Consider the following 21,351-nt stretch of genomic DNA (forward strand, 5'->3'; position numbering starts at 1 on the left):
TTTGGTTGTAACATGACAATATGTGGAAAAATTTCAAGGGGTATGAATACTTTTTCAAGACATTGTAGCACAATTTGGATAGAGGGACAGAGCATCCCCATTCTATAACAGAAATTACCTAAACAAGGTCCCTCATAGCAGAATCACTAGGTATTTTAATGAAAGTTGCATATATAAAAATATAAAATTTTATATATATTTTAAATCTTTCAGTAGCAAATATATTTAATTGCAAAATAAAAATTACATTTATGACGTAGTTTACTGTATTTCCAAGATTAAAATAGCAGTTTTTGTCTATCAGGGTCACTTCTGTAAAATATGTGTATTACCTATGGAATCTGCTAATAAATCTATTTATTTTTCTATTTAAATGTACACTAGCAGAAGTCCTTGCCGCCCTCCCGAGAAATGATTGGCAGCGTATTTTACTGACAGTCTACTGACTGGAATGGTACCAGGTGATTGGGTTAAAGCCAATGTAGCACCAATGTTTAAAAAGGGCCCAAAAACACATCCCTGGGAATTACAGACCAGATAGCCTAACATCAATAGTATGCAAGCTCTTGGAGGGGATGATAAGCAACTATATACAAGATTTTAGTAATGACAATGGTATCATTAGCAGTAATCAGCATGGATTCATGAAGAATCGTTCTTGCCAAGCCAATCCATTAACCTTCTATGAGGAGGTGAGCTGCCATCTAGATAAAGGAAGGCCCATAGACGTGGTGTATCTGGATTTTGCAAAAGCATTTGACACAGTTCCCCGTAAACGTTTACTGTACAAAATAAAGTCCATTGGCATGGACCATAGGGTGAGTACATGGATTAAAAACTGGCTACAAGGGCGAGTTCAGAGGGTGTTGATAAATGAGGAGTACTCGGAATAATCAGAGGTGGGTAGTGGGGTCCCCCAGGGTTCTGTGCTGGGACCAATCCTATTTATTTTGTTCATAAACAACCTGAAGGATGGGGTAAACAGCTCAATCTCTTTTTGCGGACGATACTAAGTTAAGCAGGGCAATAACTTCTCCGCAGGATGTGGAAACCTTGCAAAAAGATCTGAACAAATTAATGGGGTGGGCAACTACATGGCAAATGAGGTTTAATGTAGAAACATGTAAAATAATGCATTTGGATAGCAAAAATATGAATGCAATCTATACACTGGGGGTGAACCTCTGGGGGAATCTAGGATGGAAAAGGACCTGGGGGTCCTAGTAGATGACAGGTTCAGCTCAACAAAGCACACATAATATTGGCATGCATTAAAAAGGGGATCAACTCCAGAGATAAAACAATAATTCTCCCGCCCTACAAGACTCTGGTCCAGCCGCACCTAGAGTATGCTTTTCAGTTCTGGGCACCAGTCCTCAGGAAGGATGTACTGGAAATGGAGTGAGTACAAAGAAGGGCAACTAAGCTAATAAAGGGTCTGGAGGATATTAGTTATGAAGAAAGGTTGGGAGTACTGAACTTATTCTCTCTGGAGAAGAAATGCTTGAGAGGGGATATGATTTCAATTTATAAATACCATACTGGTGACCCCACAATAGGGATAAAACTTTTTCACAGAAAGGAGTTTAACAAGACATGTAGCCACTCATTAAAATTAGAAGAAAAGAGGTTTAACCTTAAACCATGTAGAGGGTTCTTTACTGTAAGAGCGGCAAGGATGTGGAATTCCCTTCCACAGGCGGTGGTCTCAGCGGGGAGCATCGATAGTTTAAAAAAACTATTAGATAAGCACCTGAACGACTGCAACATACAGGGATATACAATGTAATACTGACATATAATCACACACATAGGTTGGACTTGATGGACTTGTGTCTTTTTTCAACCTCACCTACTATGTAACTATGTATTGCTTTTCAGAGACTTTTGATATATCGCCTTGTCATTGCTTGTTTTAACCCTGTAAATGCCACACCACCACACCACAACCCATTCCCTTGAATGGGTCATGTTCAACATTGGTACTGCTCGCCAAATGCGTCATAGGGGAGAATTTTTGATGCGGCTACAGCATGTGTATAACCCTGCCCTTGTCACTTGAATGGGTCATATTTGGTAGTGGTACTGCCCGCCATAGGGGAAAACATTTTTCCTGTGGCATGTGTACAACCCTGTCCAACTGCCTTTGCAACTTACCTGGGTGGTAAAAATGTGGTTCAGCTGCCTGTTTTTACTGCCTCCAACCACAAGTGTAGACAAGCCCTTACACTGTTCATTCTGCAGTAAAATCACACAGTAGCATTGTCACTAAGTTCACCTAGATAAACATGTAGATTTAAATAAACTTAAAAGAGACCCCGTCGCCACTTTATACTTTTCATGCTGAACATATAGCTTAAATAATTTTTTTGATTTCTACTACACTGCTTGAAGTGCGGAAGGTTGGAGAAAACTGCAGCCCACTTTACTACAACAAGGGGAAATGGTTAAATTGGTTCTAAATGCATTTAAAAAAAATAAATAAATAAATAAAAAAGAGCTTCTAATTACCTACTCTGCAACGTTATTGCACAGAGCCGATCCCTTATCCCTTCTTTGGGTTCCCCCCTCGGCGCTGTCTGTTCCTTCTTTCTATGGGTGCCCCCATAGCAAGCCCTGTGCTATGGTGACACTAATGCAGGCGTGCTCCTGAGGCGAGCTGTGTGCATCCAAAGACACGGCCATGCCCTCACCTCCCTCCTCACAGGATTGGACTGACAGCAACAGGAGTCAATGTCTCCCACTGCTTTAAGAGTCTTCTGGGAGACCAGGAAGAGGGAGTAGTGGAGCTGCAGTCAGGACAGTGCTGGATCGAGACAGGAGGAAAGTAAGTGTTTGGGGAGAGGCATAGTTAGTGGGGTATTGTTTTACTTTAATGCAGGGAATACATTAAGAAAAAAAAAAACACCTAGACCTTAGAACAACTTTAAGCAAGTAAAGACACTATAAAGTTGGCCATGCAATATTTATTTGTTTTTTTCATTCTGCCAGCAGGCAGAAAACATGTTTTTTTCCATCTACACAAAAAATGTCCAACAGAAGTCGATCAAACAATCAAAATGATCAAAATTTGGCTGGTCCCTACTGAACTGTCAAATCTCAATCTGTGTATGCCAAGCTTTATTAAAGCAGAGTTCCACCCCTCCCTCCAAAAATTAAAAGTCAGCAGCTACAAATACTGTAGCTGCTGACCTTTACTATTAGGGCACTTACCTGTCCAGGCATCCAGCGGTGTCCTCACCCGAGCCGATTCTTGAATCGGCTTTCGGGTGCTGGCACCACCATCTTGGCTAAGGGAAACCAGCAGTGACCCTTGCGGCTTCACAACCGTTTTCCTACTGTGCATGCGCAAATCGCACTGCACTCTGCGAATGGGACAGCTGCAGGGGAAGGAGGAAGGTAGCGAACTACCAGCTCACTTTGCCGAAGTGGGAGGTGGGAGTGGGTACCTGTCAAAACAAGGTACCCACTCCCCCCAAAAGGTGCTAAATGTGGCAGCAGGAGGGGGGAAGAAGGCAGACAAGCGGAGCTTCCTCTTTTGGGTGGAGCTCTGCTTTAAGTGTTAATTTCATATACCACCCCATTCCAAAAAAGTTGCGATGCTGTGTAAAATACACATAAAAACAGAATGTAATGATTTGAAAATTTCATAAACCCATATCATATTTACAATAGAAAATAGAAAACATATCAAATGGTAATGTCCTGTTCTTGCCTAATGCAGGATTCTAACTCTCCAAGTTGTGGGTGGGGCTTACTGTACCCACATGTTGAGACCTGGAGAGAGTGCTCGCTAGTGCCCCCAATGGCGGGTTGATGCTGCCATACAACGCAAGACTGGTATTTAAGGCAGTACTCCAGATTAAAAGCGATGCTTCTCCACAAGTATACATAGTTAACTACTTGTAATCCTTGGTCCGTGATTGTCAAAAACAATGTCAAATTTAGATTCGTCTGACCACAGAACATTTTTCCAATTTGCAGCAGACCATTTTAAATTAGCTTTGGCATTTCTGGATCATGTTCAGATATGGCTTATTTTTTGCATGATAGAGCTTTAACTTGCGAAGATCACAGGTATCCATCATTGCATTTCGGCCTTGTCCCTTGTGCACAGAGAGTTCTCCAGATTCTTTTAATGATATAATGAACTGTAGATGATGATATATTTAAAATCTTTGCAATTTTAGGTTGAGGAACATTATTCTGAAATTGTTCAACAATTTTTAGGTGCAGCTTTTCACAGATTGGTAAACCTCTGCCCATCTTTACTTCTGAGACACTCTGACTCTCTAAGATGCTCTTTTTATACCCAATCATGTTACTGACCTGTTGCCGATTAACTGAATTAGTCACAAAATGTTCTACCAGCACTTCCTTGTTAGTACCACTTACTTTTCCAGCTTTTTGTTGCCCTGTCCCAAGTTTTTTGAGAGGTGTTGCTGTCATCAATTTCAAAATTACGTTATTTATTTCTTAAAATGGTTCATTTTCTCAGTTTAAACATTTGATGTTTTTTTTTTTTTTTTAATTGTTAATAAAATATGGGTTTATGAGATTTACAAATCATTACATTCTGTTTTTATGTACATTTTGCACAGCATCCAAACTTTATTTGGAATTGGAGTTGTATTTTAGGGATATGTTCAGTCTGAAAAGGGTAAAGTAGTGACAGGGTCACTTTTAACCCCTTCCCGCCGACCGTATGCAGATATGCGTACTCGGCTTTCCGGGGTTATACCGGGATGATGCCCGCAGCTGCAGGCATCATCCCAGTACCGTTGTTTACAGCGGGCGATCGGCTACCCGTGTATAACAACCGATGCGGCTAAAAGCCGCTCGGCTGTTATACCGGAGGAGCGGGAGGGGACATCCCGCCGCCTCCCCCCGCTGTTACCGGGCCTCCCGTGCGATCGGGAGGCCCGGTGTCCATTCGGCTGCCTTCGGCGGCTGGGGGCGGGCTGGAACGAAGCTGCGAGCGGCTTCGTTCCAGCCTTCTCGTTGTAAACGCGGAAGCGACGTCATGACGTCACTTCCCGTTTACTCGGCTGCCAATGGCGCCGAATTTAAAAAAGTACACAGTATTCAGAATCGCCGTTTTCGGCGATCTGAATACTTTGAAGTGTAAAGGAGGGATGGGGGGTCTTTTAGACCCCCCATCCCTCCATAAAGAGTACCTGTCACCACCTATTACTGTCACAAGGGATGTTTACATTGCTTGTGACAGCAATAAAAGTAAAAAAAAAAAAAAAAAAAAAAATTTTTAAACACAATTTATTAAGTACAAAAATAAATAAAATAAATAAAAAAAAAAAAAAAAAAAAATTTTTTAAAGTGCCCCTGTCCCCGCGAGCTCGCGCAGCGAAGAAAACGCATACGGAAGTCGCGCCCGCATATGTAAACGGTGTTCAAACCACACATGTGAGGTATCGCCGCGATCGTCAGAGCGAGAGCAATAATTCTAGCCCTAGACCTCCTCTGTAGCTCAAACCTGGTAACCGTAAAAAATTTTTAAAGCGTCGCCTATGGAAATTCATAGGTACCGTAGTTCGTCGCCATTCCACAAGTGCATGCAATTATAAAGGGTGACATGTTTGGTATCTATTTACTCGGCGTAACATCATCTTTCACATTATACAAAAAAATTGGGGTAACTTTACTGTTTGGATTTTTTAAAATTCATGAAAGTGTCACTTTTCCAAAAATTTGCGTTTAAAACACCGCTGCACAAATACCGTGTGATAAAAAATATTGCAACAATCGCCATTTTATTCTCTAGATTCTCTGCTAAAAAAATATATATAATGTTTGGGGGTTCTAAGTAATTTTCTAGAAAAAAATATGGATTTTAACTTGTAAACACCAAATTTCAAAAATAGGCTTAGTCATGAAAGGGTTAAGCATGCAAACATTTAAGGCTAACTCCAACTAACATTATTTTTGTTAAGCTGAAGCTTAGTGAAAAACAGCAGTTAACAGCAATGATTTGTGTCCCATGTGCTGTAGCTGCCATTTATAGTAGAAATCTTCAGTCCTCTGCAGCTGGATACTCACACGACAATGATCTTCTGGTGTAATGTGGGTTAATATCATCAGTTGCACCTGTGACAGGTACTCATTAAAAGTGCCAACTATGCCTACAATTTCAACCCCCGTGCGCCATTCATAGCACACATACTATAGATTTCCAAAATGCAAAACATTCCATGATTGCTGGACAGGTGGATGAATGAACGGTACAGTGGGCAGTGCCTTAAGTCCACCCATTCTTGCAGCCAATCAGGTTTCTTATTTCTCCTCTCCCAGCCTAGCAGTCCATCCATGGCCTGGGGGAGGAAGTGTAGGCTGCCACAAGGATGTGTGGGCTCTGCAGCTCCCGTACCTAAGGCTTTATTCACACCTCAGCGTTTTGCATCGAAGGCAGATTTGCTGCGATTTTGCCTGAGGTTTCAAAATGCCCAGGTGTGAATGACAAATCGCAGAACGCACATTTGAGATGCCACTCACTTGAATAACATCTAAAATTGCGGTGTGGTTCTACCGTGATTTTCGCTTGATAAATCCTGCTGCAGTCATGGCGAACCGCATCACGTGAAGCATGTCGCCCAAAAGAATTGCCTGAACCTGTGATTTATCACGTGACAATCAAGGCAGAACTGCACCGTGATTTTAGGTGACATTCAAATGAATGGCATCTCAAATGTGTGTTCAGAGATTTGTCATTTACACCTCGGCATTTTAAAGTAGCTGCCAGTCTACATGGAGACACACTCTGGGAGAGAATTTTGGACCTCCATATTTTCCCCACCCTTTATTTATGCCCCTAAAACTCATATTCTGTAAAGCAGCAGAAAGTGATTGTAAGGCTTCTTTTAAAATAAACAAACATGTTATACTTATGTGCCCTGTGCAATGGTTTTGCACAGAGCAGCCCCGATCTTCCTCCCTCCTGGGGCCACCTCTTCAGCGAGTGCCCCTATAGGCCCTAATAGACCCAGACAGCCCAGGTTCGACCCTGCCCCCATTCCCTTGTGACAGGATTTGATTGACAGCAATCAACCAATGGCTCCTGCTGCTATCAATCTGCCCTGTGAGGAGGGAGAGCGTGGAGAGAGCTGTTGTTCTCGAATCATTGTGCTGAATTAGGATTGGGCTCAGGAAAGTAAAGAAGAGAAGGGCGATCCTATGGCACAAAAGCTTTTTGACTTTAATGCAAAAAGGTAAAAACCTTAAAGGATAACTCCACTTTCTTGGGAAAAAAAATTAGCAAATTAAAAAGAAAAATAATATAGTGTATACATTTGCAACTCAAGACATACTGTAATTAAATGTTGTTAAAAATGACCTTTCCTTTTCAATCTGCAGTGCTATAATTTTCTGTAAAATGCAATATGGCAACTTGGAGGTGTTCTGTACTCAGATGGTATACAGAACGCCCCCTGAAAATGTCACTCAAGCATTGACAAAATGCTTGAGTGATTGGCTTACTGATTTTCCCAGAAGTCTGCACTAAGATAAAAGTCAGATTTTTAGCAGCCCTTGCAACCAAATAATTTTCCTGAGAAACTCCCAAAGGGAAATCGCATCCAAAAAGATGCAGACCTTGCCAATTTCCTCATTAGAGTCCTGCAGGTGCAGCAGCTGACTGATAATTATAAAACCCATACAGATTCACTTTGCACATCGACACAGACAAACAGCTTTTTGTTAAAAATAAAAAAAGGTAGGAAACTGCAACAAAGTTTGTCATAATCCCTGTGTATCGATACCCCCGTAGGAGCTGCCTAAGTATACTTGTTTCCGTACTCTGCCTCAACCCCAAGAACAGTCCCAACCCCTCTGGCACACCTAATATGCAGTAATTAGCAGCAGTAGAAAGAACACAAACTGTGGTAGATCATAAGGTATGTTTACTGATATGATAAAGGCACTTAAAGGTGAACAACATAAACTTACACTTTAGAATAATATTTCAGGTTGAATGTTGCCAAAAGTAAAATAAGGAAAATGGCAACCACCATGGAAGAATATCAAATGATCGAAAATAACGAATACCTGAACATAAACAGCTCTTATACACACATATACATATACAGGGCCTATGCAAACAGGCAGCAGAAGGGCAGAGGAATGGCTTTCAGCTATGTCAGACCGCTCCCTTCTGTTGCTCGACACACAGGTGCAAATAATATATGCAATGTCATAAACATTCAACGACAGCTAACTGTAAGAAAATTTAATCTGCTCTCTTCAGAGAGTTCTAGGCAAATTCAAGCTCTTAGCACAGTGAAGGCAATCCCTGTAATGGGTAGGGAGGTTTTAAGGTAGTCCTGTATTTCAAAGATGCAATTCTTTGGTCCTCAGCAAGCCTTTATGAAAATTGTATGTAAAAAATTCCTGAACAGCAGAGCAAAGCAACTTGGCTGTAATAATCAGATAAACAGAATCCTCCTGTGTTGGCAATATGCAAATGAGATCACAGCGACTGCTGGTTTAAAGGTATTGTATCCTGTGGAACTACAAATGCCAGAGATGTGAGCGAAAGCACAGGTGTCTGTATACAGTGTCTTACATCCGGATCCACTACAAGTACCAGAAATATGGACAAAGACAGTGGTGTCCGTATACAGTGCCTATAGGACTAAATGGGCAGATGCCCACTCACAGACACTGTGACTGAAGTTGCTGGTAGTGATGGGGATGGCTTTTCATGATCTCCCTCTGGGTCCTGGTTCAGGGAATGGCGTCCGACCTCTGTTGCCCCGTGCTGCGGCCCACCCAGGTCTGAAGTGCAGGTAGCGTGGAAGGAGCAGAAACAGCCTCCAGACCGCTGCAAGATAGGAAGGTGATGCTGTCCGCAGATGTCCCTCTGGACGCCGCTTGATAACTCTTTCTTGTGCAGTCCACGACTCGGCTGCAGCGCACACAGGCACAGAGTTCTTGCTGGCAGATATAGGCAGGGGTCCCAAGAGAGCGCTCCAGGCCTAGCACAGCCTTTTTATAAGCTCCCCCAGAAGACTGCTCCCTGGTGGTAATCACCCTACTGGCAGGATGTGATGACACAGTCTTAGCTAGCACTAGAGGGAAATAGTCTCACTGCAGCAATGTTGCAGAGTGTCTTCTGATACTGCAGATAAGGTAGCCAGCTCCTTGCTACATTTGTAATGTACATAGTTACAGGTTGAAAAAAGTCCATCAAGTCCAACCTATGTGTGTGATTATATGTCAGTATTACATTGTATATCCCTGTATGTTGTGGTCATTCAGGTGCTTATCTAATAGTTTTTTGAAACTATGGATGCTCCCCACTGAGACCACCGCCTGTGGAAGGGAATTCCACATCCTTGCAGCTCTTACAGTAAAGAACCCTCTACGTAGTTTAAGGTTAAACCTCTTTTCTTAATGAGTGGCCACGTGTCTTGTTAAACTCCCTTCCACGAAAAAGTTTTATCTCTATTGTGGGGTCACCAGTACGGTATTTGTAAATTGAAATCATATCCCCTCTCAAGCGTCTCTTCTCCCAAGAGAATAAGTTCAGTGCTCGCAACCTTTCCACATAACTAATATCCTCCAGACCCTTTATTAACTTTGTTGCCCTTCTTCGCTCCATTTCCAGTACATCCTTCCTGAGGGAATGTTGCCCAGAACTGGACAGCATACTCTAGGTGCGGCCAGACCAGAATCTTGTAGAGCAGGAGAATTATCGTTTTATATCTGGAGTTGATCCCCTTTTGAATGCATGCCAATATTCTGTTTGCATAGATCACCCAAAGGGGAGTGTTTTTTTCTAAACAAATGTGGAGTTACTCTTTAAGCCTTTAGAACCATTTTAATGTTTCTCTATTGAATAAGCTTGTTAGAATACTAAGCTACAGATGCTTATTAGACTGTATTATTTGTAAACAATTATTCAGCCAGTAAGAGCTCAGTATAATATGACAGACCTATACAAAATATGCTGGGCATAAAATGTAAGAAAAATATACACTTTTATTAGAAGAAAGAAAAGGGGGTGGTTGGTATGTCCTTAGTAGATAAGGCACCTCATCCCCGTGATTAAATACAATAAAAAGCAAGGAGAAAGGGATTATTGCGGTGCCACAAAGTAAATTAGTACAATATAGATAAAAAAAATATAAACTTTATTACAATTCATTAAAATGGAATTCATAAAAAGCATACATATAAGGAGAGCATGATACAATAATGTATATCAAAATGTGAGATGGTAGTACAATTACAGCAGCAAATCAGTAAATCCCTACTAGTTTCACCAAAACATTGGCTTCATCAGGGGAATTAGAACATGACAATGCAACTGTTGCACTAAAAAGAAAAAAGAAAAATCATAGATAACAAAAATAGCAGAAATCATGGAGACAATGCTGTAAGCATCACTGGATAATTATGCGTCAGGTTAATACATGTCCAGTCCCCTCCTAATCAGCCCATCCCCCAGACAAGGCACCGTATGGTGGAAATGATCCATGCAACAATCACTCAAACATACCCTAGAGGCCCAACGTGGCAGGACGAGCACGCTCCGCTGTCAAGGGCGCATCCACCCCATACTGCCAATATATGACTGCAGGGGGCCAAAGGGAGAGCCTAATAAAAACTGAGAACACACAGAGGGTAAATGGATAAGATAGGTAAAGGATTGCACACGGCTATAAAAGCTCAATTAAAGTTTAAAAAGGAGAGAGGGCAAAAGAAAATTTTTTTTTTACAGTACCTACCAAATACAGGGTTTGATGGTGTGTAAGGGGCGCTGCAGAAGCCAGTGCTATAGGATTTAATCCAGGAAAGGCAGGTGCAGTGGTGATTTGGGGTAATTGACTAAAGAAGGGGAAGAGGTTTTACATTTAACCAGGAAGCAAAAAAGTATAAAAATGAAAGGCATATGCCAGTAAATGCAGACAAAGAGAACCACTATATAAGGTACAAAGCTTACCCCGGATTTCGGAATCGATTAGAAACAGTCCGGGGCTGGTGCAGATGGACCAAGTAATAATGAAAGATTGTTCGCACTACTATTGTGCCAGAGCCTGGTTTATGAAGCAAATAATATCCCAATGAGAGATGATATACGATAAATCCATACTAAAAGGCAATACAGCAATTTAGCAAGAGTTGCTAGAATACAAAAAAGGGAATTTACCTATGAAAGGATTGTCCAGACATACAGCGCCCCAGTATCTCAGCAATAGGGGACTGGTGTGCTCAGCCTTTAAAGCCCCCCACCTGATCGGCGACGTAGATTCGCCAATCAGGAGCGGACAATGAGATGGCCAGCGCGCCTGCGCACCGTCTGCCACGCAATGCCTACAATGCCCAGGGGGCCAAGCACCAGATGTCTGACGTCACGAGACCTGGGCTAAGCGACGCAGACATTCGTGGGCATGGCTACAATGTGAGCCTAGCCTGTGGGGCAGGGAAATGCCAGCAACCAACGGGAGGGTGTAAACAGAGGCCGATGTACAGAGCGGGAACAGGGGGCGGAACAGGGCCGTGAGGTGGGCTGGCTGTAAAAGAGCCAGCCCTGGGGTGTCCATAAAGTCAAGGGCTGTACCTGGGGGGGTGGGAGAGGAATCTATTTTCAAATGATTCCTTATCTGAACTACTCAAATATGTAATCGCCTGGCATAGGTATATTGATGATATTTTGATTTTTTGGTCAGGCACTCGGGATGAACTTACACAGCTGATGAACCAACTGACCATTAACGACTACAATCTCTCTTTTATGATGGAATGTAGTCAGTCCAAGATTAACTTTTTAGATTTACAAATCTATGTCGATGAAGATGGACTTTACACTCATCTTTATACCGTAAGCCCTCTGCAGGCAATACGTTGCTACACACCACTAGTGCCCATCCACAACCTTTATTGGACAGTATTCCTTATAGCCAGTTCCTCCGACTCAGGAGGAACTGCACCCTGGATGATGACTTCTATCAGGCATCCCAGGATTTATACGATAGACTTCACCATAGAGGATACAGTCAATCTTTACTTAAAAGGGCATTTAATAGAGTAGTAAAGCTTAATAGACGAGATCTTATTAATTCCAAAAAAAAAAACAAAACTGACCAATCTGTCCATATTATAACCCAGTTCTCTAAACAACATATACAGACTAGAGCCATCTTTAAGAAATTTTGGCCTTTATTGACTGCCAAAATAAAAATTAAGTACAGCGCTACGTTTAGAAAGAAAGTGAAAAGCAGACAACACACCTATAGACTCAAGGCAGAAAAAAAACAAAAGAAACAAAAGCGTGGCGCTATATATCACATCCACAGCCGTGTGTATTACAATAAAGACATATAAAAATAGTGAATACTACCAAAAAATGTATGATCATACATTTTTTGGTAGTATTCACTATTTTTATATGTCTTTATTGTAATACACACGGCTGTGGATGTGATATATAGCGCTACACTTTTGTTTCTTTTGTTTCCTTTATTGACTGCCGACACCACAATCAGCAAATCCATTAAATCCTATCCTGAGATTACCTGCCAACGGGCTCCCTCTATGAAGGACCGCCTGGTCCACAGTCATCATATGCGCAGAAACCCAGTTAATTCCATTGCCACCGGCACATCCTCCTGTGGATGCTGCGATATTTGCTCTTTTATTACTAACTCCAGGGATGTTGATCTCCCTAATGGACAGATCCACACCTTGAAACATAGAGTTACATGCAAAACCATTGGAGTGGTATATTTAGCTACCTGCATCTGTGGATGCTTCTACGTCGGGAAGACGAAACGAACATTCCTTAAGCGCATTGCCACTTCATAAACGACTCACCACCACAGCCCTCAATAGGCACATTGCTACCCAACACAATTATGATCCATACGTTGTGCGATTCGCAGTGCTCGGGCATGTACCCTTACATGCTCGGGGCGGCAGCATTGATGTTACTTTACTCCAGTTGGAAACCAAGTGGATACATTGTCTAGACGCGGTCAAATATCCTGGCTTGAATGAGTACATTAGCTTCAAATCCTTTCTATAGCCTTATTAGATATGTATGTTTGCTATCCCTGTTGATTCTGATAACCTGTCAAAGATAAGTCTCCAATTGATGTGCTTTGAGTTTTTTGCATCTAGCTTACCTTTCTTTCCATCTAAGTCCCCCCCATTTTTCTGATCCCCTTCGGCCCTTTAATACTCCCGTGGCCTAACTCAGTTGTAAATCCTGGCCAACCATCTACTATGCAATATTTTTCATTATGCTTTTTCGCTATTTTAGTTTCTTTTTGAACTTTCTTCAAAATTTCCCTTATGGTTATATACTACTGACTGCGACTGAAGATATACATCTGATTATGATTTGACTTAATGAATTATATTTGGTATATTATTGATTTTGCGTGTTAAATCCTGTTTTTTCTTTTTTCTGTACCTAAATACTGGTGTTGTCAAATTCTCTATATATACATTTACGTTTTAATATTACACCTTTTTTTTACATTGTTGTTCAAATGGCTGGATGATTGTCCGTTCGGGTGAGTTGCCTTGTCTGTGGAGCATCACTTGGCCGCTCCTTGTCTGTTCCCTCTCTCCACCCACCCCTCCAAGCTTACCCTTGACATTCCATCCTTCTCCATCTTCCCCTCCTTCTCTGGTCTCCCTCGATGCGTGCCTGCCTGCTCTTTGGTCTTGGGCGCACGCACCCATTCACAGCCCTTGACTGTATGGACATCCCAGGGCTGGCTCTCTCTGACAGCCAGCCCACCTCACAGCCCTGTTCTGCCCCCTGTTCCCCGCTCTGTACATCGGCCTCTGTTTACACCCTCCCCTTGGTTCCTGGCATTTCCCTGCCCCATAGGCTAGGCTCACATTGTAGCCACGCCCACGACTGTCTGCGTCGCTTGGCCCAGGTCCCGTGACGTTAGACATCTGGCGCTTGGCCCCCTGGGCATTGTAGGCATCGCACGGTGGACGGTGCGCCGGCGCGCTGGCCGTCTCATTGTCCGCTTTTATAGCCGTGTGCAATCTTGTACCTAATTTATCAATTTACCCTCTGTGTGTTCTCAGTTTTTATTAGGCTCTCCCTTTGGCCCCCTGCAGTCATATATTGGCAGTGTGGGGTGGATGCGCCCTTGACAGCGGAGCGTGCTCGTCCTGCCACGTTGGGCCTCTAGGGTATGTTTGAGTGATTGTTGCATGGATCATTTCCACCATACGGTGCCTTGTCTGGGGGATGGGCTGATTAGGAAGGAACTGGACATGTATTTAACCTGACGCATAATTATCCAGTGATGCTCACAGCATTGTCTCCATGTTTTCTGCTATTTTTGTTATCTATGATTTTTCTTTTTAGAGCAACAGTTGCATTGTCATGTTCTACTCCCCTGATGAAGCCAATGTTTTGGTGAAACTAGTAGGGATTTACTGATTTGCTGTTGTAATTGTACTACCATCTCACATTTTGATATACATTATTGTATCATGCTCCCCTTATATGTATGCCCATACACTTTTATTACGCTTCACCCCTTGAAAGATAGGTTTACGTTTTATCTGAACATAGCCTTATGCAAATTACAAGAAAATAAAATAAAAGAATCACCGTGAAGTCTTTGTACAGCATTACACAGGTCCATTTATAAAAATGTTTCTTGAAGACATGATGCAATGATGGTGTTTTTTCTATGATGCTTTAATAATAGACTGCCTGGCTCTTTACAGACAGACAAGTATCCAGTACAAGATACGGCACTTCCTAAAGGTAAAGCAATCCTTTACATTATTATGATACATTAACAATAAAAGAAAACTTACTAACTGTCTTTGGCACAGCTTAATGTTTTGCTTGGGTTCCGCCTTTGCCATGGCCCTGTAAAGGTTGCTGTATGTTGGCTTTACGCGGTTTTTGAAGTGAACCAATTAACTTTTGTGTAAATTTGAATACTCAGTCTCTAATTATTGTAATTACTTAGACTAAATCCCCATAAACACTATTAGATTTTCTGCAGATTTTTGTCCTCAGATTAAAAACCAAAAACCATATAATAGGAGGTCAAACCTTAAGAGTTTCAATTTGTATGTAATCAGGCAGGCCCTTGCACTACATGGTTTTGGTAAATCTGAAGACAAAAATCTGCAGAAAATCTAATAGTGTATTCGGGGCCTGACTCACAGAAAATTTATATTGGCTCCTTATTTAGCTTTACTTAGTCTGAACATGGCACTTTAGCTGGGGTATTAGAGTTCAGCTGGCTCCTTTGACAAACATTGACTAAACGGTTGACTGTGGTCGAGTGGAGCGGGGTCAGCAGGGCCACCTACTGAGCAAATTTCATCTGCTTCCCAAGGAATGTGCAGCACATGGCCATCTTTAGAGATTACCTTCTACTTGACTTCTGCTCTTCATCTCCTTGACTTCACAGGCTGCTTACTCAGAAGATAAGAGATAGTAAGGTTGGTTTACTAAAGTAGTAGACAATATTAATTTTGCAAAGTGAATGTTCACTGAGTTTAAAGCAGTTCTTCACCCTAGGAACAAAAAAATAAAAGTCAGCAGCTACAAATACTTTAAAAAAAAGGACATTTACCTGTTCAAAGATCCAGCGGCATCCTCACCTGTGCCAGTTCTTCACCGGTCTTCAATCCCCTGGTGCCAGCATGTTAACTGTGGGCAGCCAGCTGTGAATCCTTGCGTCTTCACAGCCAGCTGCCCATTGTGCATGAGCGAGCCACGCTGCATTTTGTGAATAGTCCTGTAGCCTTCTGGGACCTGTGACTTGTCCGAGAAGGCTTCAGGCAGGGAGGGGTGAGGAGAACTTTCAGTGGATCCGCCATGGCAATCTGACTAGAAGTGGGAGTGAGTATCTGTCAAAACCAGGTACCCACTCCCCCCCCATTTCCAGAATAACAAAACTGTCCAAAGGTAGTAGAGAAGGGGAGGGGGGTGGAAATAAGCAGAAAGTCCCCTTTTAAGTGAAGTTCCACCTTAATAAATAACCATGCTGATGACTGGGTATTCAATTGAACACAGCTTCATCCTATTTACTAAGCTTAGTAAACATTCACTTTGCAAAGTGAAAAGCCTCTACTCTTTTAGTGATTAAACTGTAGTGTTTGAAAGCAGTTGAAAGGTAAGCTCTAGGTGATGTTTCACCATCAAATTGTCTAAGCATTAGCATTCATCATAATTCTATACTGAAGGATTCTTTTCAACCTCATGATCCAGAATTAAGCCCGATTGTCATAATAACTGCATGCATGCTAAGTATTTTGTAAGTATAAATTATAACACTTAAAGGTATTGATTATCTCTCGTAGAGATCACAGTATTCTCCAGACAGTGCCTTAATTTACTTCCCTATCCAGAAGGACATCCTATATATCCTAAACATTTACTACATTTTTTTATTATTTATTATTGAACACCTTTTTTAAATTTTCAGTTTCATTTGGTTTCTACATCTTTTTTTTGGTATTTATTCTTAATATGCTGTTTTAGAGATTGAAATTCAGTGGCACACACATCATACATGTATCAGAAATGTCAAACTTCAGGGTCACATTTCTTTACAACATAATGATGTGCATAGTGGAAATAGAAGAACTTTCCCTGAAATATTATACATTGCCTGAGGTGGATGGTTGAGGCCAATTTTAATAGATGACATGACTGTCAAAGTTTCTCAGTTTTCTCATAGTTTCAAAGTTTTTTGGGGAATTATCAAAAAAAAAAATGAGTTTTGTTTTTTCTTTGACAGCACATTGACAGTTTTCTGAAAATGTGCAGTTTGTGGGTATTGCTATTTTCTATAGGGAAGCAAAAACAACGTTTAAGTCAATTGCATGTATTTTCCTGTATGCTGGAAGATTGCTGGTACTGACCTAAAGTAGACTTGGACTTGTTTATTTGATTAACCTTCAGTAGTGGTAGCAGGCACCCTTTACGGCTTGCTCTTTTAATATGTTCCTTGTCTCCTCACTCTGCAGCTGCTGTAGGGCCTTAAAGGAGTTGTAAAGACAGAAGGTTTTTCTATCCTAATGCATTCTATGCATTAAGATAAAAAACATTCTGTATGTAGCAGCCTCCTCAGCATCCCCTAATTACTTACCTGAGCCCCTACTCTCTCCAGCGATGTCCACGAGTGTCTTAGCCATCTGGGACTCTCTTCCTGATTGACTGAGACACAGCAATGGTGCCATTGGCTCCCACGGCTGTCAATAAAAGTCAGCTAGCCAATCAGGGGAGAGAGGGGGCAGGGCCAGGTCGGGGCTCTGTGTCTGAATGGACACATGGAACTATGACTCGGCTCGGGTGCCCCCATAGCTAGCTGCTGGCTGTGGGGGCACTGAACAGGAGGGAGGGGCCAGGAGCATTGAAGAGACACCTGAGAAGAGGAGGATCTGGGCTGCTCTGTGCAAAACCAACTGCACAGAGGAGGTAAGTATAACATGTTTGTTGTTTTGTTTTTGTTTTTAAAATTAGACTTTACAATCACTTTAAGGTAAAGGTTTATAAGAAGCACGTTAAACTGCCTGCTGCAAAGGTTATGTTTTTATATAATTCAAATTATGGGAGTAAAAGGTAATGCTTGTAGGCATTGCTTGGGTGTCAATATGCACTGTTAATTTTGACGTTAAATTTTGATTTTAGACATAGTCTATTGGCTAAAAATGCCATTTTAGTTTTAGTAGTATTTGTCAGGTCACCTGAGACCAGGTGACAGATGCACTCCGTAGGAGTCAGAAGTGCACCGCTAAGGTAGTGGACCCTAGGACTGACTGCTGCGGATTGAACCCTGGGAGGTTCAGGAAGCAGGTCTACTAGATTACTAACACAGATCCCACTGGGAGCTAGAGCATAGATTCCCCAGGGCGCGGAGCCTAAGAGCCAGCAGGTGTTCACCTGAGCCTCTAGTTTTGAGGATGGACTGCGCTGCAGTCTGGCTCCAAGTCGCGGCCCCCAGGGTCTCACAGCTCACAGTAGACTACAGGAGATAGAGGAAGGAAGCAGCATACTGGAACACCAAGGATCATAAGGGGAAAAGCCAAAGTCGGGGCGACTAGCAGACAAGGACAACAGAGTACACACCAAAGGTTCAGGGTCACAGACAAACAGGGATAGTCGGGGACACGCCAAAAGGTCAGGGTCACGAGCAGACAGGAATAGTTGAGAACACACCAGGGTCGGTAACAGAGACAAACGTAGAGCACACAGCAAGCAGGAAGCCAAACACACAACGGTTGATCAGCAAGGTTGGCTTGCAATGTACAGGTTAATATAGTGTTCTTAATTAGAGGTTGAGGTGGAGCTATGCTGAGGGAAGATTATATATGCAGTCAGGTGAGAGTGGCTGGCCTCTAAAGGAACACATGGAGAGAGGTAAGCTGATAGACACACATTACTGCAGAAGCATGACAGTATTTTAGTCATCTGAATTGTTTTAGTTTTAGTCGCATTTATTTGACTAAAATCTCCAGTACACACCTAAACTTCCACTTTCTTCAGAGCTCCACCTGTCTGTTAAAGCCCCTGACTCTATCAGCAAGCTGTATTGTCTGCCTGCTGTCTGGCAGTTTTGAAACAATGCCCTGCAAACCACAGAAGATAAACTCCTCCTTCGGATTTGTGTCTGGATGTTACTTGGTGAGTGTATCTCCTCCCAGCAAGGCAGTGCTTAGCACTATGTAAAATAACAGCCTCCCCAGACCGTCCAGTTCTCTGCCCTGTGCCCTCTCTCACTTCCCATTTACTTCCCCATCCCCACTTGCAGGTCACCTCCCCATCCCCAAAGTATAATGCACCCTGCCCTGTGCCCTCCCTCACTAGCATTTACTTCCCCATCCCCACTTGCAGCCTGGCATTATAGCCAATAGCATTTACAGTCTTTTGGGTTTTTTATGTTTTAAAATTGCACTTCTGTTTGTCAAAAAGCAATATTTTTGTTTCTTTTAGAAACTTGGTTTTATTTATAAAGACGATAAGTATATCACAACAGCTAAATCTGTGTCTGTAGTGCATGTTCAAACCTTAATACCATAAATAATAACATGTTCCAGATTTATACTCTAGAGAAATGCTTAAATAATGCATTACAATTTACCTGTGGTGTAAGACAAAGTCACAGCAAAAGTTCATCCAATGTAAATCTGCCCTCCAAAAATACCATTCCTGCCAAACTTACTTTATCACTCTCATTAACACCCTCTCACGCAGTCCCCGTCAACGCTTTTCTACCTTTAATGCTCTACTTCGTCCGCGATTACCTCCACCCACTAACTTACTCAATGCCCAGGAGATTGCTAATCACTTCATAAATAAGATTGAGATAATTCGTCTCGAGATCTCCACTCTACAGATATCTCCCTCACTTTACACTCTTTGTCCTCCTGTACAATCAAAATTCTTGTTTAACCCAACTACTACAGAGGAAGTCAATAAACTTTTTTCTAACGCCCACCTATCCTACACTCTTTAACTCATATCTTCAACCTCTCCCTCTCTACTGGCATCTTCCCCAACCCTCTGAAACATGCACTAGTCACTCCCATACCAAAAAAGGCCTCACTGGACCCCACCAATCTTAACAACCTAAGACCCATCTCCTTACTCCCTTTTGCCTCCAAACTCCTTGAACATTTAGTCTACAACCGACTGAGAGACCATCTCATTGAGAATAACCTTCTTGATCCTCTTCAGTCTGGATTTAATCCACAGCACTCCACAGAAACTGCTCTCCTAAAACTCACAAACGACTTACTAACAGCTAAAACCAACGATCATTATTCTGTACTCTTACTTTTGGACTTTTGGACCTTTCCGCTGCCTTTGATACAGTTGATCACCCCCTCCTCAAAAAAAAACTCAATTTGCTTGGTATCCATGGCTGTGCTCTCCATTGGTTCGAATCTTACCTATCTCACCGCACCTTCAGTGTCACTTACAACTCTACTTCCTCCTCTTCAACACCTCTTACGGTTGGGGTCCCCCAAGGTTCTGTCCTTGGACCTCTACTATTCTCGATCTACACATCCTCCCTGGGTCAGCTGATAGCCTCCCATGGCTTCCACTACCATTTATATGCCGATGACACCCAAATCTATCTCTCTACCCCTCAGTTCATCTCATCAGTCTCCTCACACATCACTGATTTACTAACAGACATATCAGTCTGGATGTCACACCACTTCCTCAAACTGAATAGAATTTAAAACCGAGCTTATAATATTTCCTCCCCCACGTGCCCCTTCCCCTAACTTCTCTGTCAAGATCAATGGCACAACTATCAGTCCGTCCCCACATGCTAGGGTGCTAGGGGTAACCCTAGACTCTGAACTGTCCTTTCAGGCCCACATCCAGTCCCTGTCCAATTCATGCCGCCTTAGCCTCCGCAACACCTCTAGAAAATGCCCCTTTTTAACCAATGACACCACCAAGCTTCTAATTCACTCCCTGGTCATCTATTGCCTCAACTACTTCAACTCACTCCTCATTGGACTACCTTTACATACACTACCCCCCTTCAGTCCATAATGAATGCTGCTGTAAGACTCATCCACCTTACCAACCGTTCAGTGTCCTCCACCCCCCTCTGCCAATCCCTGCACTGGCTTCCTCTTACCCAACGAATAAAATTCAAAGTACTAACAATAATTTACAAAGTCGTCCACAACTCTGCCCCCAGCTACATCACTAACCTAGTCTCAAAATACCAACCAAGCCACTCTCTTCGGTCCTCCCAAGACCTCCTGCTCTCTAGCGCCCTTGTCACCTCCTCCCTACAGGATTTCTCCAGAGCTTCTCCCATCCTTTGGAACTCCCTGCCCCAATCTGTCCGACTGTCCCCTAATCTATCCATCTTTAGACGATCCCTGAAAACCCTTCTCTTTAAAGAAGCTTATCCTGCTTCTAACTAATACACTGTTTTACTTTCTCCATCAGCTCATCCCCCACAGCTGTCACCTTTTGTATCAATTGACCGTCCCTCCTAGATTTTAAGCTCTAGTGAGCAGGACCCTCTGATTCCTCTTGTACCAAATTGTAATGTAACTGTAATGTCTGCCTTCATTTTGTTAAGCGCTGCCCAAACTGTTGGCACTATATAAATCCTGTATAATAATAACTAAACCCATTAGATTTTAGTCGATTCAGCAATTGCTTTGATTCTAATTTTATTTTATTTTAGTTTTCATCACTGAAAACATGCAGCTGAAGAAAACTATAATAAAAATATTATATACAGTATATATGACAAAATTACCATTGTCAGTATGACTCAAGCCATATTACTCTTATTTGTGATGGACAGCTTATACGAAGGTGCTTCCAAAAGGTTTATTATATTGTGTATTCTTTTGTAT

At 42.2% G+C, this 21,351-nt stretch overlaps 1 protein-coding gene across 2 annotated transcripts in view; it reads left to right on the forward strand.

The window, feature by feature from the left end:
- Window positions 1-21,351, forward strand: part of EDARADD (EDAR associated via death domain) — a 180,236-nt gene that overhangs the window by 95,661 nt on the left and 63,224 nt on the right. For both annotated transcript variants that reach the window (XM_073627659.1, XM_073627660.1), the window contains exon 3: window positions 14,716-14,755. In XM_073627659.1, the coding sequence (XP_073483760.1) occupies window positions 14,716-14,755 (40 nt within the window). The remainder of the gene's footprint in view (window positions 1-14,715; window positions 14,756-21,351) is intronic.

Source organism: Aquarana catesbeiana, linkage group LG04 (genome assembly GCF_042186555.1).
Source record: "Aquarana catesbeiana isolate 2022-GZ linkage group LG04, ASM4218655v1, whole genome shotgun sequence".
NCBI classification, from domain to species: domain Eukaryota; kingdom Metazoa; phylum Chordata; class Amphibia; order Anura; family Ranidae; genus Aquarana; species Aquarana catesbeiana.